The sequence below is a fragment of the Stylophora pistillata genome, chromosome 9 (genome assembly GCF_964205215.1).
Source record: "Stylophora pistillata chromosome 9, jaStyPist1.2, whole genome shotgun sequence".
NCBI classification, from domain to species: Eukaryota; Metazoa; Cnidaria; class Anthozoa; order Scleractinia; family Pocilloporidae; genus Stylophora; species Stylophora pistillata.
In genome coordinates this window covers 519,422-543,873 of record NC_142527.1, presented here as the reverse complement: position 1 = coordinate 543,873, position 24,452 = coordinate 519,422, and the positions used below count along the sequence as shown (strand labels likewise).

Genomic DNA, 24,452 nt, shown 5'->3' with positions numbered 1-24,452 from the left:
TGACAAAAATATTTCTTTGACGTCGTATAAGCCCAGCTTTCTCAAGTCCCAATTTTCTCATCAGTTTACAGGGTAAGTATATTTAGACTCGGGTAGGTTTCTTTCAGAAAACTGAGTGTATTTGTGGTAAACTCCTTTTATTCCTCATGCCCCACAATGCACTTGTCTCAAACTTTATGATTTAGAAACACTCGAGGTTTACTTTACTTCTGTTCCTCTTGAGCCACCTGCTAAGCTGATCACGATTCTCAATTATAGCGCAGCTCTTGATTAAGAAAGGGATAAAAGAAAACCTTAATTTTCACCGGTGCGTGATATGTATCCTCGGGTGCTTTCTTGATAGATCTTAATTGTTTTCTCCAAATGATCACGAATTACCCTTTGTAAATGTAAATTCTCCTGAGAGATTTCCATGTTATGGCCTCCAAATTATGAAGGACACTCGTTTTTATCTTGCAATGCAAGAAAGAGAAATCTCAAGGCACGAACGTGTTATTTCTCAAATTTTCCAGCAACTATAATCTTTTTCTCTTTAAAAGGACACTAATCTGAAAGATCTGATCCTTAGAATAAAAAAAAGCAAAAAGGAAAATAAAATGTAAATTCGCGGACTACTGAGAACTCTACTAAAATATTTTACGATCAAGTTGGATTAAATCTTTTTGACTGCGTCCTAGATGAAAATTATTCGTACATCATGCACTGAAAGCTACTGTCTAATCTTGTCTAACGTACATTTATGCCGGGAGACAAGTGCCCCTATGAACGGCGGTCGAATACGGATAAAGGCGGTGAAATCTTGAATAACAAACTGAATTTGTTTGGTGACTTCGATGAGCAAGGTATGGTCTGTACGATTTAAGAGATGAGTTTAAGGTAAAAATTGTCATTAATAAAACGCCGTAATCGAGATAAAACTTGTCGGATTAGAAGGCGTTAACTTGTTTCGGCGTCTTGTTTACTAAACGGCTAACTCGGTCTTAACGCCATAAGTAAGCCACTTATGTTATATAAAATACCGCTTGCGTGGCGGATCGAAAAAGATCTCTGTCTTTATCTCCACTGTTCTCACGGTAGAAACTGGTCAAAACTACACGATAAAAGTTAAACCGCCACACAAAAACTCTTTGTGACAAGCGTTTCTCTCCATGTTCTACCAACCTTAAAGTGAAGGGTGACCTAAGGTTGGGATGACCAAAGAGGCCCCTAATTCATAAATGACCGGCATTCAATTTGATTTTCAAGTAGGCACTTTTCAAGATGTACTTTGTGTTTCTTGTACACACTTGTTTCAAGCGGCAGTTCAGTGAAGCGTATTGGCCCATTAAATGGTCGAGTAAACTAGCCAGTTGAGTAAGTAAACGTTATTATTATATCTCCTGTTCGAATTAATGGTAAGACCAGTGTGTGATGTAATGCACTGAACCAGCAATAGTTCCTCAAAGTAAAATATTTCATATCTTATTTCAATCACAGTGTTCTGAAATATGGGTGTTTCAAAACCCCCTTTTATCTTTGAGCGCGAGCGAGGCTATGACTTAGCAAATAAATAGCGATATTAATCACAACTAATGAAACTCTGGAATCGAAACGCATTTTCTTCTTAAAAAATCTGGCCCTCGTGGAGTTGCTTGTAATGCTATAGGTACAATTAATACGATACTCTGTGACCAACGAACAAAAAGAAATTAAAGAGGACTCAACCATGCGAGCCTTGTGTGTTATTCGTTTGATTATTGAATCGCACAAGCCCGCCTTGAGCGCACTTATGACTCATTTGTCATTTGTCACGTCAAAGGGCGCTCATAAAAACAAACGTGAAAAACAACAAAAACTCAGAACTAGCGCCATGTTGCCTTTTCAGTTACCCTACTTGAAATTACAAGTTCATACAGCTTGATATTTAGTATTGTTTTTTGAACGGATGTGACTCAAAGAGTTTGTGTTCAAAACCACGGCTACGAATTCCGCTGTGATATTTGTTTAATTCAGCTAAAAGGAATGGCATCAACTGCCTCCGTTGTGTTTTAATATAAAAACAGTTTCCATGCAGGACTTGGTCGGTTTGAAATTATCGTTCATTAAAGCCACGGCGTAAGATGAAGGAAAACGTTCTTACCATAATTGCTACGTGGTGAACCAAGCTGTTTCCAAAGTCGGGAAGAAGAGTAGTTTTTTTGCTTGCTTTGTGTTTGTCGACCTGGCTGCAATCAGCTTCTAAACTGACTGACCGAACGGCTCATTGGCCAAACGAAGAAAAGTAATCTGTGAGGTTTTCGATATTTGCATGTGAATCAGCCGCATGTGTGGCAGTTTATTGAAGTAGCTATTAATCTCAGAGACAAGTTGATCAGTCAACGCGATATTAATCGAGCCAGGAAGTACATTTACATAGTCACTAATGCTTGTTACTGCTCCATTGACTGGCAAACAATACAGCCATTCATAAGAACGGAGAAATTTTTTACCTTCTTAGGTCGTAATAGCACGTCACCTCTTATAACTACTTATTAAATTAACGTCTAAATCCTATCTCTGCTAACAATTGTTTCCACAGTATCCAGTGATTTTGATTTTCCGAAGATTCTTTTTCAGGCGATGAGTTGTGGTCGTCAATAAATAGCGACAATGAGTCCTCGCATCTTTTCAAGGTGGAGTAAACAGAGAAATATTACTATTAATTTCACGTCATCTACGAAATACTGCTGCTTCCACTTTAAACCCTTATGATTGATTAAACCTGATTGATGACAGCCATGAAAGGCCAATATTACACACAAAAGTCCTTTACTTATTTATTGGTTTTATACAATATCATAAACATAGTGGCTTATGGCGGACACTACAATGATGGGGTCTTATGCAGGAAACACTCGATTAAGGGATTTAACTGACAACAAAGCGTAACATGACGGCTTGAAAATGGGCGATGGGGAGTCTGTTTGATGACAAAAATCCATTGTGGAGGCTTTTATATAGTAACCTGTCAAAGCCGGGACAATTTAACCGAATACCCTATTATTGCACAATGAATCTTTGAATCTTCCTCAGTAAAGCTGTGACACGCGGTTATCAGGGAATATTAGATCTCCATGCAACCTGAATTAAAAGAAAATTTTTATGAGAACCACAGGTAATGATCGATCTTGCGGTTTTAAGAGTTAAATTTAAAATTAACTATTTTGTCACGGAGCCATAGCATTCATATTTTGTGGGTAAAATTTTTGCGATTTTTACCATACTTTCACGGAAGCTCTCCGATGAACAAAAAATTGGTGCAAGCTGGTTACAAAGGAAAACCAGTAAGGAAAAGGTGTACCCCTAAATCCGGAGCATTTAGCATTGAAGCCACTGCTACCAATATCTGATCTTAAATTTGCTCTGATGAAAGCCAATTTAGTGATGTGATTCATGTGTTCATGAACAGTAAATCATTAAAAAAAAAAGTGTGAGCGAAGCCCTATAACGATGCAGAGGTAAGCCAACGCAATCGCAGTTTAGTTTGGGGCAAAGGATTGAAGAAATTCCTTCCTTCGTGCACGTCTGCGTTCTGTAGATCCGAAGAAATTTTGAAACAGGAAATATCTCGGTTAGAGGTGAAGACCGAAAACAGATTGCTATTTACAGGATAAATTGGCTATCGATTCTTTCATTAAATAGTTTAAAAGAAGTGTTTAGTTCCGGATGACAAGAGAGAGTTGCAGTTCAACTTTATTATAACAGGAATCACTGGCATTTCTTTTTCCTGTAATTAACCTTCGCATTATTATATATATTATTCTGACCGCAGAAGTTACAACATTCAAGTGGTTAACATTTCTAAAAAAAAAAGTGATATGCAAGAGTGATATAATAAAGTGCCTGAAATAGTCATTTATGGTCCTGAAAAATGTCTTCGTCACAGTTTTGTTTCGATAGATCTATTCAGGGTGAAATTTTCGTGCCTGTCGAGAACTGAAATAGTACAAGTTGTTCGTGGTTAAGAGAGCAAATAAGAGGGCATGGTTCCTGCGGAGAGAAATGCACCCTTGATCATAAGAAAAAAACAACTCGGTGGGGTTTATGTGAAGCATGACTATTCAAGAGAGGTCATTCTTTTACCTTTTTTATGAAATATATAGTCGATTTCAATTGAAAGTGTTAGGTGGTGTCATTCTCGGCAGTTATGGAGGAAATCCAATTTAAAGCTCTTTTTTAGACTACATAAAATATCTGACCATGCAGCTGAGAAAGCACGTTCACTCCTAACTATGGGCGTTGTTCGTTGTTTCTTCTGGAGCTTGTAAATGCAAGTGAGGAGCATACAAATATTGTCAAAATCACTGGAATTCTTGTTTACGCATTTTCCTCTCTAAAGAGAGTAGGTCATTTTGAAATTCAGTTCTGGCTTAATTGTATCATTTGACTTGTTTATGAAAGCAAAATCAATGGTGGTGAAAAGAGCTCCCTCGTGATATCTTAAATGACATCAAATGTAGCAAACAGTAACCATATATTTAAATGTTCCTAAACTGTACGAAATTGAACTGATCCTCAGACAAGAAGGCACCCACGCAATAATTTTTGTAACCTTCGACCCGACAAGCGCCTGAGAAAGAGGCTTCTAAGTCAATCAAGTAAAATCTCCTCTGTCCGGCGAGGCTCCATTGAGCCTGATTCACGCTCAGATTATTCTATTGAGTAAAAATGGGAAATTTTCCGCCAACATTACTGACCCTCTCTAATAACATATATGTCTATTTTCGGGATCATTGAACGTGGTGGCCAATTAGAAGTACAGTGGTGTAGGGGGGGATATTTAAAAAAGGTGGTGGTGGTGGGTGGGGGGGGGGGGCGAATGTTGCGAATTTCCGCGCGTCTTATGTGAACCGCCGCTCTATTTTGTGTATCAGCATCTTCACGAAGTGACAAGGACTTCTCGATTTAAAAATGAAGTTTCGTTTTCTTCAACAATGTTGCTGCTGCTGTTAATGACATAATAATTAACAATTAGTATATACTAAAACAGTGGATAGCGTTGAAGGCGCGCTCTGATTGGCTTGTCAAACTCCGAATATCCTTTGCTATTTACCTTCGAGCAACTCGGCAAAAAAATGGCGTCCCGGTTTGCATCCGTGACAAGCGAAAAAATCACTCAAATTAACGACGGTGGTGTATATTATCTCACTGTTTTAGTATATACTAAAACAACTATTCATCTCAGTGTCGGTGGTTAGCGGTGGATATTTACCTCGCCGCTCCGCGGCTCGGTAAATATCCAACACTGATTAACAACTATTCATCGAAGTGAAGGTGGTTAGCGGTGGATATTTACCTCGCCGCTTCGCGGCTCGGTAAATATCCACCACTAACCTTATCCACCGTAAATATCCACCACCTTCACTTCGATGAACAGTTGTTAATTATTCCACGAGCGCGCGTTAGATATGAGATGATAGATAGCCAACGCCGAGTTGGCTATAATCATCTCATATCCACCAAACGCGAGTGGAATAGTTGTTTTATTAAAAACGTTAAATTAAATTATTAAATTTTATTAAATTTTTAGCTCCCTTTTAATTTTAAGCTGACACGTACGCTTGCCATATTTATAGATTATGGTATATTGGCTGATATACCATAATGGCTAAGCCAATAAAAAGTCTTGAATTGCATTATCCAATGATCTAGTTTTTAATAATGATAATTATAAAACAGATTGAAAAACCTGGGTCATAAAAGGTATAGTAATATTCCCATGTTTATTTCCGTTTTGGACAACATTCCAGATAAAGTAAATTCAACAACGGTCAGAGAAGTTTCATAGTTGTAACACCTGCTAGTATAATATGACAGCCACCATACAATGATGCGACCATACTCGCGTGGTGGCATTAACTTAGGATATGAATTGGAAGAAACCTAAAAACATTGCTCAGAAAAAAAAAACGTTTGATGCTTTGTCCTACCTAAGAAAAGCGAAAATCAAATCACTGTAAGCTGGCAGGTTTCGCAAGATTCTATCGTGCCTCGTTCGGAAGTCTCCTTAATATAATATTCTTGGCGTATCGGGTAATTCGTGTGCACACCCAACGGCTGACTTTGATTTCGCCCAACGAGAAATTTACTTCGTTTTGCGTTCAAATCGTAAGAAATAAAACGAAGCAGAAATGATTAATAACTTAGCAAACATGGTATTTCCCTTCAGTTTTTATGAGGACATTTAGGGTTTCTTGATAGGGTTTAGTCAAATTGGCAAATCCAAAGAGTGTTCTGTTAACTAAAATGACTACACGGAAGTCGGATCATCCCTTCTAATCAAAATTTCAATAACAGTTAAAAAGCTTTGAACCCTGAAAGAAACTTTCTTTTCTTAGTTGCAAAATGACACCAATTTTTTCATTCAACATCTGAACTCCTTCGTCCCGCGCTATATGACAACTTAACAAAACTCTAACAACATCTTTCTTGAATCTAAATTTAACCTTAGTACAGGGCGGTTTTTTGAGTGCTCGATGAAATCAGGCGGCACAAGCAACAGAGCTTAAACTTCAAGTGGCTAAAAATGTGTTTGTTAAAAGTAGAGCTTCTTGTCACTAGCTTGGTCACCGTAACCTAGTGTCTTCAGTACCTTTTGGCACACTCCGTAGAGCAAAAGATCTGATTCTTTCTAGGATGACGAAGGAACTGTTTTCCGATGAGCGATCTCCTGCACATGCCACACTTAAAGCACCAGTCTGTCGCGTGCCAAAAATCGCCCTCGTACTCTATCCTCTGCGCATCAGCGTTGATAATTTCCCGGCATTCAAAGCACTTCCTAGCGTACAGTCGGTTGTAGCACTGCATGCAATGTGGATGGCCGTCACGTGCAACATACAGGAGACCTCCCAGATCCAAGTCACACTCATAACAACAGAAATGCTTCCGGTGCCAATTTCGTTCCTCTGCTTGGGTGTACTCACGGCTAAAGATCAGCTGAAGAGAAGAAAAAAATAAAACACCAAATAAAATGCTGTTAGTTTTGTGCAATTTTATGCAAGGCCGATTGTTCCGAGTTAAATGTTGTCTGGAAAGACGTTATAAATTAGCTCCATCACGAAAACGTGCAAATATTTGACATGCAGGTTAAGCAAGCATGCAGTGAGTTTGCGCCAAGGTTACTCTTTGCCAACTTCCCAACTTACATCAATCCCTTTAGGCTTCCCCCCCCCCCCCTCTCCCTTTCATATTATTTTATTCAGTTGAGCTCCACAGCAAAACCGGAAATGATAAATCAGTACTACTGCACTGAAATTTTTGCTGAAGCTGGTGTATCGATGGCCACCACCCACTGAATAGTGAACGTCTTTATTTATTTATTATTTCTTTTATTACTGGTTTGTGTACTGCCATGAGGAGTTTTTAGTCACAGAGTGTATATTTTCCTATCGTTCGAAGTTTGTTAGATTAGGCTCTCTTGGAATCCTTTCTTCACCTCACGGGTGGAACTGGAGAATTTAGAAGAAGAGTGTTGTGCAAAACATGGAGCGTGATGGTCAAACCAATCACACATTAACAACAACCGTTTTTAAAGACCATTTATTACACGACTCGGGCAGTCAGAGGGTCAGTAACTAAAATCAACCAATCAAAATGCTCTATTGCCGGTCCAATATTCTCTAAGTATTGGACCGGGCACTGTCCCGAATGGTCCCGAATGATACCGCACTTGTGTCCCTTTGAACTTCAGTCGTATAATAAATCTCTTATTCACCAAGCTTGCTCGGGACCGTACTGGAAGAATATCGGCCCTCGGTCTTTTTTGTACGGACCGAGCGCAGCGAGATCCGTACAAAAAAGACCGAGGGCCGATATTCTCCCAGTATGGCCCTCACGCTTAGTTAATAAGATATATATACAGAAAAAAACAAAAAAGAAAAAACGAGAAAGCTTAGAGAGGAAAATGAGCCATTATAAGGGTCGCTGCCCCCCTGTCCCCAGCCCCCATCAGCTGAAAAAAATCAATATTTTTAGGTAGCAGCTGCTTCAAGACTTACTTCATCACAGGCAGCACAGCGAGGCTTGTACAGCTCAGCATAGTGCCTTCCACAGTAGATAGCTCCTTCCTTGAAGAAATAAATCAAATCCACCAACAGATTGTTGCAGATTGTACACACAAAGCACCCTGGATGCCAGCATTTGTTCTCTCCAGCACGAGATGCAAAAACAGCTATTTCCCCTAAATTGATATTGCCACCACATCTGTAACAAGTCTGTAAAAAATGTTTCAGTAGTTAGACCAGGAATTTATTTCAAACGTGATTAATTTCTCTGAAACCAATTGACCAACCAACTTCTTTCTGTCTGACTGACTAACTAAATGTATTAAAACTGGTTGATATACTTCTGACTTTCAGAGTGATTCATTAACTGACTGACCGATTGGCTAACTGATCTGCTGGCTAGCTGGCTAACCACCTGCTGGCTGACTGACAGAAGCAATGGCTGACTCCCTTGATGGCTAGCTGACTGGCTGTGGGAAAGGCTGACAAATTAGCTGACTTTATGACTGGCAAACTTATGGATGACTGATACAGAAACTAAATGATACTTTCCAACTGATTGGCTGTTGACAAGTTAGCTAGCTAACCAAATGCATGGATTGTTGATCGAAAGATAGAATGGCTGATTGTCTTGCTGACCAGCTGACAGACTATATTGCTGTGTGACTGGTTCACAGATAAGCTGACTGACTAAAAAATTAAACGAATAAAGGCTGATAATTTCTAAAGAAACTGTTTGGGGCTGCATCGGTGGGGATAACGATATAATTTGAATGTATCAACAAAGTTGAAATGGTAAATTGGCCACTGTTACTGTTATAAAAGCTGATGTTTCGAGCGTTAGCCCTTCGTCAGAGCGAATAGAGGAATTGTGGGTTGTGTGTGCTTTTAATGGCAGAAAATGGAGCTACGTGATTGGTGGGAATATGGCAACGAGAAAAACACGAATAGATTAGTGGAATGAAAAGAGTTTGTTGATACCTGTGGGATTTAGACTGCCGGTTTGAAAGATGAGCTTTTGTTCAAGAGTTTTGCGGCTTTCCGTGCTACCTAAGTGTAAGGAAAGACCGCAGATTTCCATATGTTGCTTAGAATGATTGGGTAAATTAAAATGTCTAGCGACTGGTTTTGATGTGTCCTTGTCATTCCTCTCCACGTCGCATTAAATGGACAACTGATAGAGCCACAGCTGACTGACTTTCACACTTTCTGGCTTACCCACCAACTTCCAGACTTGCGAATATGAATTAAGCTACTGAAACAATAACCTGATTACCTGTGTTGACCATTTAGCTGTACTTGTATTTTTTGTTTCAGTACTCACCCACTTGGATACAGGGTTGGTCTTTTCTCGCACATCACCAACCCCAAGAGCATTCTGGTTTCTATCCTCACAGAACTGCCTCATGCTAGCTTTCTCTCCTTCAGTCAAACTATCGCAATATTCTGGATCATGGTCATGAATAGGAAGCTGGTACATCATCTGTTTGCGGCGATACTTTGCACCTTCACTACCAACTTTAGGTTTAACCGCTGGAGGCAGTGACTCCATGTACTTCATTAACTGGGAAGGAAACACATAATAGTTTTTAGCTGTGCAGAAAAAAGTACTGTAAGATTAGTAGCCTGATTCTTTGATGCCCAAACAGAGGAAGGAAAAATGAAACATTCTTAAAGGAGATTTGACCCAAAAAAAGTCCAACAAGTTCCCATGTTGAGTCAATTTTTACCTCATAGATGACTATTCCCACATACACAGAAACCTTAACTGTTTACCTCCCATGAATGACTAAGACAGAATTTCTCCTCAGAATATCAAGTGATGAGAATAAATTCCCTCTTGTCACTCCCTGTGAGCAATGATTTATATTTGTTCTACTAAATGCAAATGAATTGTGTGAACTGAGCTCTACTGTGACACTTACTACACCCTGCTGCAGACCTGGTGGAACCCAGGCATATTGCTTGGCATACTCTGACTGCTGGCCCCTGTTCTTGTTGGCATCCTCCAATTTACGGAAGTAGTCACGGATGTGTCCCACAGGGGAGTCTTTAGAAAATAAGCTGTGTACAACCAGTTTATGGGCAGCCTCCTCCACACTCTTAATATCATGTTCTTCTGGTTTACATTTGCAAGTCTTACAGATTTTTCTGTAGATTGACAAATTAAAGAAAGGGTAAACGTCATAAATTATGCCAGCATAATCTTGGGCATAATTCTTTAGTTAGAACAGGGCTGTGGTCTAGCAGCACCTGGTGGCCCCTGGCGCCTTACTTTTGTTCCTAGGCGAATTGGGAATTTAGTTTTTTTTATATAAAAACTTAAGCTCTGTACTCTCTTCAGTTTTTCTTAGAGCACAACATCAACCCTAACATCAGTATGTATATTCTCCATATTGTTCTCTATTCATTTCCTAAGGTGCTGACAAGGAGAATTTGTTTAACAATCAAGCACTTTTTTTAGTTGATGATGATTTATGTTATTCTTATTACCTTAAAAATTGATTCAGGGGTGGTATTGTCAGGAGAAATTGGATTCTCATCACTCTTAGGGGTCAAAGGGTTATGGAACACTAACCTCCAGAAATGGAGGTCCAATCCTCCTTCACATTTCACGGGGCCGCACTGTAGGCAGGGGGCCCCTGCATTCATCTCATGGCCTAAAGTGAACTACAAATTAAAGGAGACAATGCATACAGATAAGACTAAAGATATTTGCCCTTTCAAAACAAACTTGCTCAAGGAAATATATTATCAACATATCATTCTGCAATATCTACACAAAGTTATTTGTGCAGAAACAATTGAAACAATTTAGAACTTGCAATTATACAACTACAACATTGTCATTATTTTTATTATTTTTTTATGTTGGGTACAAATAAAGTTGTTGTTGTTGTTGTTGTTGTTGTTACAACACTATTGTATGAATCCCACACACTTTTGATTAAGACTTAAAAAACAACTCTTATGAGTGATGAAAACTTCAACAACAGAATTGAGTCATCACATTCTTGGATGGTTCTTTTATTGAGCTGACTCAAGAAGGCTTCCTTTTTTTTTTTTAATTACCACCCCCTGTCACCAACAATAGTTATGTTCAGCACATCTCTACTCTGAAGACCAGATTACTTGAACAAACTGTCTGACTGCTTCAAATTCTTTCACTGTGCAATTAATGTTAGAAGCTCTGGACCTGAAATTTGACACCCAAACTCTCTTTTATATTCTCAAAGCTTTCAAGACTCAAGTAGTGATTTTTGACTTACAATAGAGCTGATTTATCAAAATACATAGTCTTATTAATGCAAATTAAATTATATACAATCATTGTATAAAATTATTATGTAAAAGTCTTAAGAGCCATACAATTTAGTGAGAACTGCACCACAGGGAAGTAAAGCACATACATTACCAACCAGAAATGTGAGGTTTTGGGAAAAAACTTGGAGTCAAAACACAAGTAAAACTGATTTTAAATGACATTTTGATCATTCTTTATCATTAACTTTGATGTTAAGCACTGACTATCTAGGACAGCTGTAGTATGAGGAAAAAGGGTATGAAACAAAGAAGTAATTATTGAATTTAATGGGAAAAAATTTGCTTAAGTGTTGATTGTTCACTTTTTTTCTTCTCAGAAAGCATTCCAGATGAAAGAAACAAAATTTTCTTTAACATCTCTTCACTAGTGTAGAATTTGAAAATGGTGATAAGTTAATTACAATCTTAAAAATTTTCAAAAGTAAAATAATAATATGTTAGAAATGAGACCCACCCAAACAAATATTACCATCATATTGTCTGTTTAAGTATCTTATATTGATTCAGTTTTTCCAAACCAATATTTTTTATCAAATCGTATAGATTTACAGTCTAAGATAAGTTTTCTGATGTCATAGAAGAGCTGTAAGGTGTAGAGACTACTAAATATGCTATACAATGGAAAGAAATTAAACTGCCTAGGATTTTCAAAACATTTTGTCATGTCTAATGATCTATTATGAAAAAACTTTGGACTATTTCCTAGGGTGATCACATGATGAACATCCACTGTAAAAACTGCGTAAAACATCATAGAGACAGTTATTTCTTCAAATTCAAACATTTTTTAAAAGCATATAAACTGAGATAAACTTTGTTTAATCAACACAATATGTAAAAACCTGGGACCTCTGAAATTTCGATTGAGTTTTTTACACAGCTGTGCTGTTTACGCCGAAATATATACAGACATCTCCTGCGCATGTTATGTGGAGCTTCAAGATTTATTCGCACCATGAATCCATGAAAAACATTTTTACTGGAAAAAAGGTCTCAATCTGTGCTTGAATGTACGGCAATTATTACCCTGAAGCTTGGGCAGATATATGTTTGAACGTGAATGTTAGTGACCTCAAATTGTAATACATTTACAGTTATAACTTCCTTCAGAGTTTAAGAATTTATCAGGAAAGAAATGGAAGGGAAAACATACTAGTTAACGATCTGGCAGCCAAAGAGATCGTTTGGATAGATAAATATTTAGTGTCAAGGGGGAACAGAGTTATCAGACCGATTGGAAATAAATTTTAAACGGTAAATAAACGAAGAATAGGACCATAACAGAGGACGTCGAGCCCTTTAACTGCAAGGAACAGTATCCTTAAAGCATTAAAGGGTAAAATTGAGATAAATTTTTAGAGAAGAGTATGTAAAACAGAGAACCGAAATTTGGCGAACTGTCAATCCAAGAAAATAATGCAACAACGAATGTGTAAGTTGTAGAATGAATAATCAATAATATTTAGCTTTGATCGATTCCAACAAACATCGAAACACTTTTTTCCAGCGAGCGTGTTTTCAGAGGTCGTGATTACTGTCTAAGATCAACTGTATTAACTGCCATGTCCTTTGACTCAACCAAAGATTGCCATCATTTCCATGAAAACTTACAAAAATATCGCATGACACATCGATGTGGAGCGTGTTACTAACATCAGTGCCACTAACCTTTTTTGGCATGTGTAAATTGAGTCCGTCCTGCGACCCCTCTGCCATGTCTTTCGCAGATTACAAATTTCAACACTATTGGTGGTATCCTAAACGTATTCTCAAGGTCAAAAGTTCGATAATAATGCAGCCAACAGCCAAATTACGATTCCTGTTAATACCTCTACAGACTCTTGAATATTTTCCTTCCCTCCTAAAATGCTAACGGACGTGACGTCAACGCCGAAACTCGTGATGAATGATGGGTCAAGCGAAGAACGAGGGAGGGGAGGGTGAGGTGAAAATAAGATCCGTTCAGAAGATTTCTGAGTCTCAGTTATTGTGGAATTAAAATATTATGTATGGACTGTTTTCCCTCAACTTCTTTGCCTCCTCCATATGAATGAGATATCAATTGACATTGCATATCTATCTTCGTTTTGCTCGCATCGCTGTGCTTAATAAGTGAAGAAAAACCCGTGCTTAAATTTCCAAAAGACAATCACTCTCTAATCTTTTCAATTTCAAACTGTTCCTTCGTTGGATTTCCGGCCGTATTAATCTCATTGGTAAGATATTGAAAATATCCGTCTACATAGAAAACTATATAAATTATTCTTCATGGGAAAAAATTTCAGTTTATGATAAATATAAAGTTGCATTCTATGCATCTCTCAAAAATTTCTCTTTTCAGTCCACTCAAAAGTTGAGTATTTTCTAAGCTTTATGTGACACTCACAAAGCCGTTTATAAACAAGCCATTCAAAGAAACCTGAGCGGATGAGTACTGTTCATCCCAAGACTTTGAATGTGCGAGGGAAAAACACAGTCACTTAACTTCTTTCGTAGCCTAAAAACGTCGAATATTGGCAGAGGGTACGACAAAGTCGTGATACGTAAGCTATATGTTAATTAGGTGGCTTTTAGCGTAATAAAGTTTAAGCGATAGTCACTAGAAACTTCCGAACAAGCGCATTGATTATGGTTACTTCTCTTTGGTTGAACAAGACGCCAAGAAAAAGACAACAGAAAGCTCACGCACTTACCTCGCGAGGCATGTCTTGTCGGTAGATATCCTATCGTCATCCACTAAACTAAAATAAGACAAAATGCATTCGAAAGCCTCCGTTTTAATCCCTGAAGCTGAGCGTGCATGCCACCGCTCTGACCCTAATTTACAAACCGGAAAATCTAGTTATTGTCCTTCACTAATTCTCTGACGTAGCAAGGCGTGTGCTGGAATGGTGACAACTTGTCACCACTTGCCCACTGGCTCAAAGAGTCTATGGCGTGGCTCAAAGTAAGGAGAAGTTGGGAACGAGGCTAGAAACACAATCTTAAACACTGCAAACTTCTTCTTCGAAACGTCAGCTTTTGTAATCGTTACGGTGGCCAATTTACCATTTCAACTTTGTTGATATATCCAAATTATTTCGTCACTCCCACCGACGCAGCCCCAGACAGTTTCTTTCGAAACTATCAGCCTTTATTCTTCTTTATCTGTACGTTGGGACTTAAACTTGTAAATATGGAGAATATCAAGAATGAAATATATACGAGTAGTTATCAAATGGTGCTACATTTCCATCGCCACACTTTCATGTAGCTGTAGACAATCCGCATTCTCAACGGAGTAAAAGACTTGTTAAATCACATGATAATCTATGCTTTGTTGGGTACAAGTTTTTAACTGTATCTTTATTCCTTACAATATTCTTTTCAACTGAAAAAAATTTTTTTACTCTTCTAACAAATTAATTACCGCTAAGTAGAACATATTTCTAAACCTTATTTTTTACGTGTATATAAAAAAGAAATTCTCACTCACAGACCTACTTTTCTATAATGAAAAATAAAAGTAAATTTTTACCAGAATACATTGTTTGCATAAGACTTAAAGGAAGTGATTTTAAACTTTTTTTAAATCAACATCAAACGCAAATCTTCATCCCTAAATAACCACTGGAATTACCGTTGAGAATGCCTTTGATATGTCTCTAGAATATAACTGAGTGTAAATGACCTAATTTACCCTTTAACTATAGTTGCAGTTTAACAGAACAACACGTATACTCGAAAATACTTCGAAGTTGGGCGCTAAATCAACCGAATTTAAAACTAGGATATCAAATGCAATGTATATGCGAGTAGCTTAATCACATCAAAATAGGTATCTCACAAAAAGCTAAATTTGATACACATGTTCAAGTAAATTAGGATCGACTAATACTTGGATACTGCACTGCTTCCTGCTCTTAAACTTAACTGTCCCCTTAAATTAATCTATCAATTTGTTCTTGCTATTTTTACCTGGCTGTAGATTGCTGTTCCCTTTGAACAAATAGCGCGGTAAATAGCATCAAAGCTGTGATCTTATTTTTAAATAGAATCACAACTTAAAAGAAATTTTCCAAACTTTATTTAACGTGGTTATCATTTGAAAAAAGAGCTGCGTCGAATAGACCAACTCGCAGTGTATTGTATGACACCTGTTCGCATTTAAGACTCATCTTAAGCGTTTAACTATCGATGCAGAATGCTGCCTTGTGCAAAATATGTTCAGTTAAAATAGCTAAGGAATAAACTGTTTCACTGCTCAGTGGTTAAAATTTGAATAACGTTAAGTCCATCCTCACTGTCCACTTTTCTTGCCGAAATATTCTCCACTTCGGTCAAATACACAGTGGTCAGGATAATTTCACTTTTATTGCTGTTGATCCAAACATTCCTCCACATGAAGCTCCAGGGTTTCTATATCAGGAAAGAGCTCCATGCAGCTTGGACACTGATTTTGCTGAAGATCGCCTTGGGAAGGTGGTCGCTGGTGTCCCTGGCATTCCACAGCATGTATCTGAAGAGTATCAAAATTCGGAAACAACCTGCGGCAGGTTGGACATTGCCAATCATTTTCATCCTCCGGAGGACCAGGGGCTGGTTGTTCCCTACCGGGACTCCGTATGTCCCCCTCTCTCCCGGTTTCTAAAGGATCCCCGGATCCACGGGGGCACAAAGGCATTCCAGAAAACCATTCTCTGGGAGGTTCATGGTTTTGGGGTGGGTAGCTTGTGGTAAAACTGGCATGGCGGCGTTGCATTTCCTCGAATCCTCTGTTGTTTAACTGATAGATCTCATCCTGGTATCGCTGGTTTTCCCGCTGAAGCCGCTGGACATTTTCAGTCAGACCCAATAACTCCCCATGTTGCTTCTCTCTGGCGTCGCGTTCCATTCGAAAATCATCCTCATACTGTTTCAACTAATGTTGAAAGAAAAAAATTTAAAAATGAACTTAAAAATGATTATTCAAATAAAGAATAGACGAAACAAAGAACAAACGAAAGGACAAATAAGCGAACAAAGGAGTGAACGAATGAATGAATGAGCGAACGAACGAACGAACGAACGAGCGAACGAACGAAAGAACGAACGAAAGAACGAACGAGCGAACGAACGAACGAACGAACGAACGGGTCTATTACGAATCAACTTAACGGCCTGCTCCCAGTTGGCTTGTTAGCTCGATTGGTAGAGCGCTGCACCAGTATCGTAGAGGTCAGTGGTTCGAATCCCGAACAGGCCTGATTTCTTTCAGGTCTGATTTTCGCTATTGCATAAATAGCGCTCTCTACTGCGAGGATCGTGCATCATAAGTATCATCATTATTAATAACGATAACAATGATAGTAATATTGATATGAATTATAGTAATGTTAATATTATCATCATTATCATCAGAAGCACAATTAACTTTAACCACTTTGCACCATTAGTTTAAAAAAACTTCATTCGGTCATCAAAAGTTTCACTCAACGGCAAAGGCCTCGTGCATTTCACTAAATGTCTGTTTATAATGTGAAAATTTTACTTACTGTTTGTTCGTGAATCGATCGTTGCTCTCGTTCATTCTTCAGCTCTTGTTCCAGGCCATAAAAGGCTTGATTTAATTTGTCGATTTCGTCATCCTTAAGATTTATGTCTTCTTTCAACTTTTGTATGTGGCCGTCAGCTTCTTTGAGGTGAGCTTCGTTTCTCTGAAAACAAAAGATAGAGGATATTCAGCATTTTTGTAAGAGAGACAGATCATTACTCTGGACCCACTTGTCGAAAAAAGATAAGCACGTAACTCCTCTCTGGTATATAAATACATTCTACAACAAATTGGTCGTGTCTGTATTAAGATTTACCAGCTACTGGATCAGAAGGTTCTATTTACTGATATAACTCTAGACTCAAAATCACTTCGATCTTTAAAAATTTACAAAGATGCGCATTAAAGCTTGCAGGGAGAACCATGACGTAGAGGTTATGGCTGAAGGTTGAATTGAAAAAGAGAATGAAAATATCAAGTGAAATTAACTGTCAATGAACAGACACTAACATGATGATGGGAGTCTAAGTGAAATGTGTAGTGATCGATAGGTGAAGGTTCCGAGAAAAAGATGGCCGGTAGAGGGAGAAGGGGGAGGGGGCGAGGTTAAGTGCTGCACACCCATCGCCCCCTCCCCCCTCCCCCCGCCGCCCCCTATCCCCCTTACCAGCCCCTGTATAGTCCATTGGAGGAACATAAATAGGGGAACTAGGAATTAACAAAGCACAGAAAATGCATCATGAGATTCTAAATAATAATTCTTAAAGACTAACTTTGTTCGTGTCGCTTGTCTTTTGGTATGCTTGTATAAGGTCATCGTACTCCTCAATTACACGTTCGTGATCCTCTTGGAGTTGCACGTGGGCCACACTTTAAAGATAAACAGTTCAACTTTAAACTTTTAATTCTTGACTTTCATCATTTCACACTGTTTCATCATTTCATAATGATTATTGCAGTCCTAGTTTTAACAGAGGTTGTAGAAAAGCACGAGATCCTAGCATTTCCCGAAAAACATTTTCCTAAACTGAAAGACATTTTCATAGCTACCCATTGTTGTTAGAAACGCCTTCTTGCACATGTTTACTCTACCACTTTATAGAATCACTACATATTCTCTTCTTGGTTGGTAAAACTAATTGATAAATATGTACAAATATAGCAAGAAAAGACGCACAAGACAGAGAACGATTATTCCTGACTCAAGTACCTCTCATTTTCCTTTTCTAGGCGTGTTTTTTGAAGATCTGCTTCCAAAGTTGACACCTGCTTTCTGAGACCTTCGATAATTTTGTCTCTCTTCAATCTCTGCTTCTCATTGTCTTCGGCTATCTTATGAAGATGCTCTTGATACATATTTTCCCTTAAGAAAACAATAATAGAAAGAGAACAATTATTAAAGCCATTGTTGAGTGGTGTTTGCAACTCGCTAGTCAGTGAAGATGCTTTGAACGCTAAAACCCAGTAAAACATCACAAACCTGCCTCAACTCCCCACTGAAATTTAATCTCAACTCTATCACATTTCCCGCATCAGGCCAATCACCTTTACAACCTAATATCAGTATGCATATTCTCCATACTGTTTTCTATACATTTCCTATGCTGCCGACTAAGAGAATTTGTTTAACAGTCCAGAGCTTCTTTAGTTGGTGTTATTGCAAGGAAAAATTAGATGCTAGTCACTTTTAGGGGGGTCAAATGGTTAAGCAAAAATGAGAACTGCTATTCCCACTCAATGGTACCTGTAGTCACTACAGGTTACCTCTTTGTATTTTGTCATGTTTTGGTTAAGTGTCTTGCCCAAAGGCACAACACAATGACCATCACCCAGGCCATCATACAACCCTGTCTAAAAAAGGTAGGGGAGGCCGATAGGTGTCTCAAAAAAAAAAAAAAAAAGGCCTTATGCCAAAGAGGAACTTCTTCACATCTCTGATCCAAATAAAAGAAAAAAGATGAAGAACTATCTTACTGTTGGGTGCATTCATCTCCAAGCCTGTCTTTCTCTGCTGCTAGAGTTTCATTTTCCCTTATGAGTTGTGTCACTTGAGCCTTCATATATTCCACGCTAATCTCTGCATTTTCTAGTGCCTCTGTCTTGTTTGACAATTCTTCTTTTAAGTGGTTAACTTCCTGTTCCTTAGTCTCATTCAGTTCATTGGACACTTTTGTTAACTCTTCCTTTAGAGCTTGTATTTCTTCTTCCCTGTAAACATTAATGTCAGATATCTTCTTTCAGACCACATTGTGTTTTACACAGAAAACAATTTTTTCTCCATGAACAAACACATTTCATTCTGCTCTCCCACATTTTCAAGAGTTCAAAAAGTGAAAGGGTCCTACAAAAATATTCACACTTCTCATACAGCTATATTTTGGTTTGCATTCCCAACCACAAGCCCTGCTAATACCAGATTCACTTCATATCTTCCTTCTATTCAAGATGCTTGTGGTCACCCTCCATATTTCCTCTCAGATTTTCAAACCCTTAAATTCTTCCAGAGTAAATAGCTGAATTTTCTGCAACTACAACTACACACTAACAAAGAAACATTTGAACCACAACATGTGATGCTCACTTTTGAGTTATAATCAATTTCAGTTCCTCAACATGCTCCTGAAGATGTTCATTTTTCTCCATGAGCTGGTCAACATTATCTCTCAATTGGTCGGCATTGTCACAAGCTGTCTGCATTGACTCCTTTAACTGAGAAACTTCCCGCTCGTGCATCTCAGTCAGTTCATCTGATACTGAACTCAGTTGCCTCCTCAGAGTTTTTACTTCTTCCTCTTGCCCCTTCCCTTTGTGTGAAAGTGCTTCAACTTTTGTTTGAGCTTCAGCGAGCTGATGTTTTAAATTCTCATTCTCCTTCATAACCTGCATTTGGGGGAGAGAAAGCCATTACTTACTTCCATGATAGTTGACCTGATAAATTATCAATCATAAAATGTCACAGCACTTGTATTCCTGTCAATACAAATTTGTGTTTCATAATCAAAAACAAATTACATGTACATAAAATGCATTATGGGGAGAGCTAAAATGGATATTATTACTTAAAGGCACTATTGGAAGTGGAAAAACTTCTTTGAGCTTCTCAATGACAATAATTAAAATAAGTACAGATGTCTTCTACTGATCTTCTAGGAAAATTGCTCTTCACAAATCTATGAAATGTGTACAGTAAGAGTACCAGTGGAAAATCCTAAAGAGGAGATGACAAAACACAAAGTTTTGCAGCAAAAAAAAGAATCTCCTAAGGGGAGAAAGAAGATTCCTCACCTTGTTAGTTGTTTGGGAGGAAGATTTGGCTATTTTCTAGAAAAGCTATCTCCTAAGGCCTAGGGCAGTAGAAACTGAGACAAATAAAACACACCTCCTTTTGTTTCTCTTCCTTCTCAAGAACAGCATTCTCCCTGTTCAGAAGACCTCCTTCTCGTTTCTGGTATTCCCAGAGAGTTTTCTTCACTTTACACAAATTATCCTGTAAGTCTCTTTGTGCTTCCTGATTCCCTCTCCCCTTTTCAGGAGAGTTTTGCTGCTGTTGTTTCATAATTTCAACATTCTCAGTGGTTCTCTACAAAACCGAAAAAACATAATTAAGGACTTACATGCCCAACTAATCCTATTTCTACTGATAAGGAACTCTTTTTATTCAACATAAGATAAGATATCACTGTAGGTCAGAGAGAGAGAGAGAGAGAGAGACAATGGAGTAAATTTTCAGCTTTCCTACTCCTTTTCATTCTGATATAGACTCCTATTCCTTGTGGAGATTCTGCCCCTTTTTGCTTCTATTGTTGTGAACGTCATGAAATGCTCCTTGGTTTAACCTATTTCACTTTACTGTGTCCACATTTTAAGTCATCAGATACAACCAAAAGTGGAGTATAAGGTTATAGAGCTGAGTAAACTTTAGTAAAAAAACCTAAGAGACAAAAGTACCTTTACTTGTTCAAGTTCTTTAGCCTTCTTCTGATACATGTCTCTCTCCTGCCTCAAAGCACCCTGTTCTTTACTAAGGTTACCCATCACCTCTGTCTGTACCCTTAGCTGTTCAGTCAAAGTGGCAATTTGCTCGGAGAGTGCTGCTGTGGAAGCTTGGTTTTCAGCTACCTCCAGCTTAATATCTCCCTCTTCTAAAACCTGCCCTTGCTCAAAATCTTCAATTTTCTTTAGAAGTTGGTCACGTTCTTCCTCAAGTTGTTTAAAATTCTGTTGGTGTTGCTCACTCTCAATTTTCATCTCATCCAGTTTCACCTTCAAAATTTCTTTCTCTGTTTCAAGTTTTTTTAAGTTCTCATAATATGCCTCTGGACTCTCAAGCAGAATGTCAGAAGACAGTGTGTCAATGGAAACCAGAGTGTCACAGTCATCTGTTTCAGTATTCTGTTAAAAGAAAAAGAATACAATTTAAAAACTGGAAAAGTGGAAGCAGAAACATCAGACTTGGTTAGGTTTGGGTAACAGTTTTAGAACAAGTAAGTCTTACCGGCTCAGCTTCTTGCATGGCCTTCAAGCGTGAAATATGTTCTTGTAATTTGCTGTAATTCATTTCTAAGGTAGCCTTTTCAGATTCAAGCCTCTTCACCACTTCATTAGGAGGCTGCACTTGATATGTTTTGGCCTTGTCATCATTAGAATTTTTTTCAAGTTGTGCTGACTTTTCATTTTCATCTGCTTCCTTCAGTTTGGACAGCTCTCCCTCCAGTTGCAAAATTTTGTTTTGCTCATATTTCAGTTCAGTTTTTAAAGTTCCATTCTTCTCTCGCAGTTTCTTGACCATCTCCCTGGCACGATCATATCCTTTGCGTAAGGACTCACTCGTCTGCTTCTGAGATTCCTGCATGTCAGCAAGTTCTTCAAAATACTTCTGCAAAGGCATTCATAATTCACTAAAATAACTGTTCAGTCAGTCAGTACATTAAAACTCATTAATCTGAGTACATTTTTGTCCTACCACCATTTGAATGGGTAAGAACTACTGTGACAGTGGCTTGAGGGCTGGCAACCAGAACTAAACAAATATTTTTAAGGGTGCAATGCAGGGGGTTTGATCCCTATGTGAAAATAAACAAATAAACTGACATTTCAGTCAAGGTACCCTCTCATTAACAGGGAAACACGTTGAAAAGGAGGTTGGTAAAATCAACAGATTTATCGACTACTGCAACCCATGCACTTTTCTTTTGTGCTCTTGCACTTATCTCCACAGACCAAGAGTTTCAAACAAACTTTCACTATCGTAGAAGATCAGAGAGGCTCAATTCAATAAAAGATAAACTCATTTGTGAGTCATATAAAAATGAAACGAAGTTATGCATTAAAATCTAATTTAGCAACGTCTGATGTTGTAGATATTCAGAAAGTAAGATCACCTTATTTGCAAACAAACCAACTCTGTGTAGCAAAGTAATTTAAGTTATAACCAGTTCAAAGGAAGTGAAGCTCTTCAGATATTCTCTGGTTACAAAACGCATGGGCATGAAGGTTCAAATTAAAACTGGTTATTTACATTTAAAATTAACCTTACCTCGAGGAGTTCATTGTTCTGAAGCAGAACCGTTTTAAGTTGTTCATTTTCCTTGCTAAGATTCTGAACTCTGTCAGCTAGTTCATGATCATCCTGCGACATACTTCCGCCTTGAGAGAGGCTTTCGCTAATAGCTGGAATCTCAGTTGTTTTTCCAATCTTGCTGCCGTCCAAATTGAGCAAATGTCCCTCATCTTTAGCAACTACAACATAACCACTCACACTGCTACTTCCACTCGAGTGTGAGCTATTCATCTCACCCGAAGGAAGCGGACTGACGCTAGCGGACATGACAAATATCTGAAAGGCGCGTTCAGTTCGTGTTTCGTTGCCGCAGTTAATGTTGACCAAGCGAAGGTTTCAATGGACCGGAAGAGATCCCGGATTTCAACGCCAAACGTTTGAGAAAAAGCTTAAACCATCTGAGATGCTGAAGATGAACTACTAGGCCATGAAATTCCGATTAGTTTGAAATGCGAAGAGATCGAATATTCACGATGCAAGGAAATACAACCCTATTGGGAATGAAAATTCAAGATGTCCCGTGATTTTCTGTGACGTGTTTCAAAGTTCACCCGTCTACAGCCCTTTAAAAGATGAATCTTAGGTTCTTTTTTACTCGATGACTTCCAACGAAAACCAGGACTGAATGAAAGATTGGTTAACACGACGATCTTCCCTCACGTATCCGACAACAAAATACACTTCGGAAAGCGAAAGAGCGAATGAAAATCCCCGGATCTAGCGGGGAATCCCCGAACGTTTTCCGTTCACGACGTCACCTCACTTGCATCAGTTACTAAAATTACTCGTTCCATTCCCCGTTCTCAGCCACGTCAAATGTTCTATTCCCCAAGCATAGCGTGCTAGCGTGGGTTTGCTATTAACACTTCTGTTGGTTTTGTTTCAGGAGTGTGAAGTCTGTAACGAGGTAGAAAAGAGCGGTGCTTATCTGCTTTGCAACCTTTAACGTAATTTTCTTCACTCAGTTTAAGTAAAGTCAAGAAAAAGGAAAAAATAAATAAACAATGATTTGATTTAGTACACTCGTTTCAATTAAGCGCCCCTCACTGAGCACCTCGGCCTCACAGTAGCCCCCTCAAATCCGTTTTTGTTAATAAGCTGGAGCGGATCCAGGGGTGGTTCGGGTGGCTCGGTCGAACTCCTTAAATTTTCCTGACTAAATCCTGGATCCGCCCCAGAATAAGCGCCCCTATTCTAATAAGCGCTCCTATTCAGTCAGCACCTTTATTCTAATAAGGGCCCCCTTTATCAAAAAACGCATTGTTAGAGTGCACATACCGTTGAGAACAACCGTGGTTCATTTCCCTTTTATTGCTCCCCTAATGCCCCATTACAAAAACAGTGATCATCCTCTCATTTGCCTAAATATTATGTCCACGTGAGTACAAGGCCTTCAAACGAGTGATCTCCCCTGGCAAAGATTCTGCGATGGTTGCTGGTCGTTGGATCCAGGGACAACAAGTCCGTTTTCCAGTCTTCTTGACTCTTTTCAAAAATGAAACGAGCGCCCCGTTTCGAATAAGCACCCTCCCGTGAGGTACCATAGATAGATAGTTAAATTTTCAAAATTATGTTACTTTTGAAATAGACTGCACTTTCCTGCGATGTTTTGGTTTCGGATGTAATAAGAGCGCAAATAAAAATCTGTGTCAGAGCCTTGTGAAGATAGTCAATCTATTCAAATTAGAAGGGGAATAAGTGATCAGCCCCAGGCTGAGGAATTAAGAACGAGGCCCATGATGATTCATTTCAGGTATCTATGCTGGATATATCCATATTTTTTTCTTGCTCAAGTTGAAAAGTAGCCTCTTATGAAAAAGGGCTCAAGCATTGAATGTAAATGAAATCACGATGAAAGGGAAACAAGTTACACTTCACGATACGTCTCCATGTTTAAGACATTTTAAGTTATATAAAGCAAGGTCTACAAAACTTGAACGTTAGAGAAACACCAAAATGTAGAGAAAAGACCAAGTGCGTCGAAAAAGGATAATGAGCTTTCTCTTTTTTTTTTTCCTGCTACAAACAAAGCTAA

General features: G+C 38.4%; 2 protein-coding genes across 4 annotated transcripts; both read right to left on the bottom strand.

The window, feature by feature from the left end:
* Nucleotides 1–5,722: 5,722 nt before the first annotated feature.
* LOC111333947 (testin) lies at nucleotides 5,723–14,196 on the bottom strand. 2 transcript variants are annotated; one of them, XM_022939606.2, is made up of 6 exons: nucleotides 14,039–14,196; nucleotides 10,600–10,691; nucleotides 9,947–10,172; nucleotides 9,346–9,585; nucleotides 8,016–8,231; nucleotides 5,723–6,954 (listed from the first exon to the last, which is right to left on the bottom strand). In XM_022939606.2, exons 1-6 carry the CDS (start codon nucleotides 14,048–14,050, stop codon nucleotides 6,604–6,606), a joined length of 1,137 nt encoding a protein of 378 aa, XP_022795341.1. In that variant the 5' UTR covers nucleotides 14,051–14,196; the 3' UTR covers nucleotides 5,723–6,603. The 2 variants fall into 2 exon arrangements, with proteins under 2 accessions (XP_022795341.1, XP_022795340.1); XM_022939605.2 differs by lacking the exon at nucleotides 14,039–14,196 and adding an exon at nucleotides 13,014–13,227.
* Nucleotides 14,197–14,669: 473 nt separating this feature from the next.
* LOC111333960 (uncharacterized) lies at nucleotides 14,670–23,113 on the bottom strand. 2 transcript variants are annotated; one of them, XM_088733029.1, is made up of 10 exons: nucleotides 22,394–23,113; nucleotides 21,353–21,733; nucleotides 20,806–21,249; nucleotides 20,237–20,437; nucleotides 19,439–19,737; nucleotides 18,832–19,065; nucleotides 18,068–18,220; nucleotides 17,631–17,727; nucleotides 16,859–17,020; nucleotides 14,670–16,245 (listed from the first exon to the last, which is right to left on the bottom strand). In XM_088733029.1, exons 1-10 carry the CDS (start codon nucleotides 22,682–22,684, stop codon nucleotides 15,697–15,699), a joined length of 2,811 nt encoding a protein of 936 aa, XP_088589155.1. In that variant the 5' UTR covers nucleotides 22,685–23,113; the 3' UTR covers nucleotides 14,670–15,696. The 2 variants fall into 2 exon arrangements, with proteins under 2 accessions (XP_088589155.1, XP_088589156.1); XM_088733030.1 differs by having other exon boundaries at nucleotides 20,812–21,249.
* Between the last annotated feature and the right edge of the window lie 1,339 nt (nucleotides 23,114–24,452).

What these genes read in the sequence shown, in the direction of transcription:
- LOC111333947 (XM_022939605.2), bottom strand. Translation starts at nt 13,061, where the DNA reads ATGGCAGAGGGGTCGCAGGACGGACTCAATTTACACATGCCAAAAAAG. An exon ending in ATTTACACATGCCAAAAAAG is followed by an intron (nt 10,692 to 13,013) that starts GTTAGTGGCACT and finishes TTTAATTTGTAG; the next exon opens with TTCACTTTAGGCCATGAGAT. An exon ending in CAGGTCTGCAGCAGGGTGTA is followed by an intron (nt 9,586 to 9,946) that starts GTAAGTGTCACA and finishes TTTCCTTCCCAG; the next exon opens with TTAATGAAGTACATGGAGTC.
- LOC111333960 (XM_088733029.1), bottom strand. Translation starts at nt 22,684, where the DNA reads ATGTCCGCTAGCGTCAGTCCGCTTCCTTCGGGTGAGATGAATAGCTCA. An exon ending in AGAACAATGAACTCCTCGAG is followed by an intron (nt 21,734 to 22,393) that starts GTAAGGTTAATT and finishes ATGCCTTTGCAG; the next exon opens with AAGTATTTTGAAGAACTTGC. An exon ending in CCATGCAAGAAGCTGAGCCG is followed by an intron (nt 21,250 to 21,352) that starts GTAAGACTTACT and finishes TTCTTTTAACAG; the next exon opens with AATACTGAAACAGATGACTG.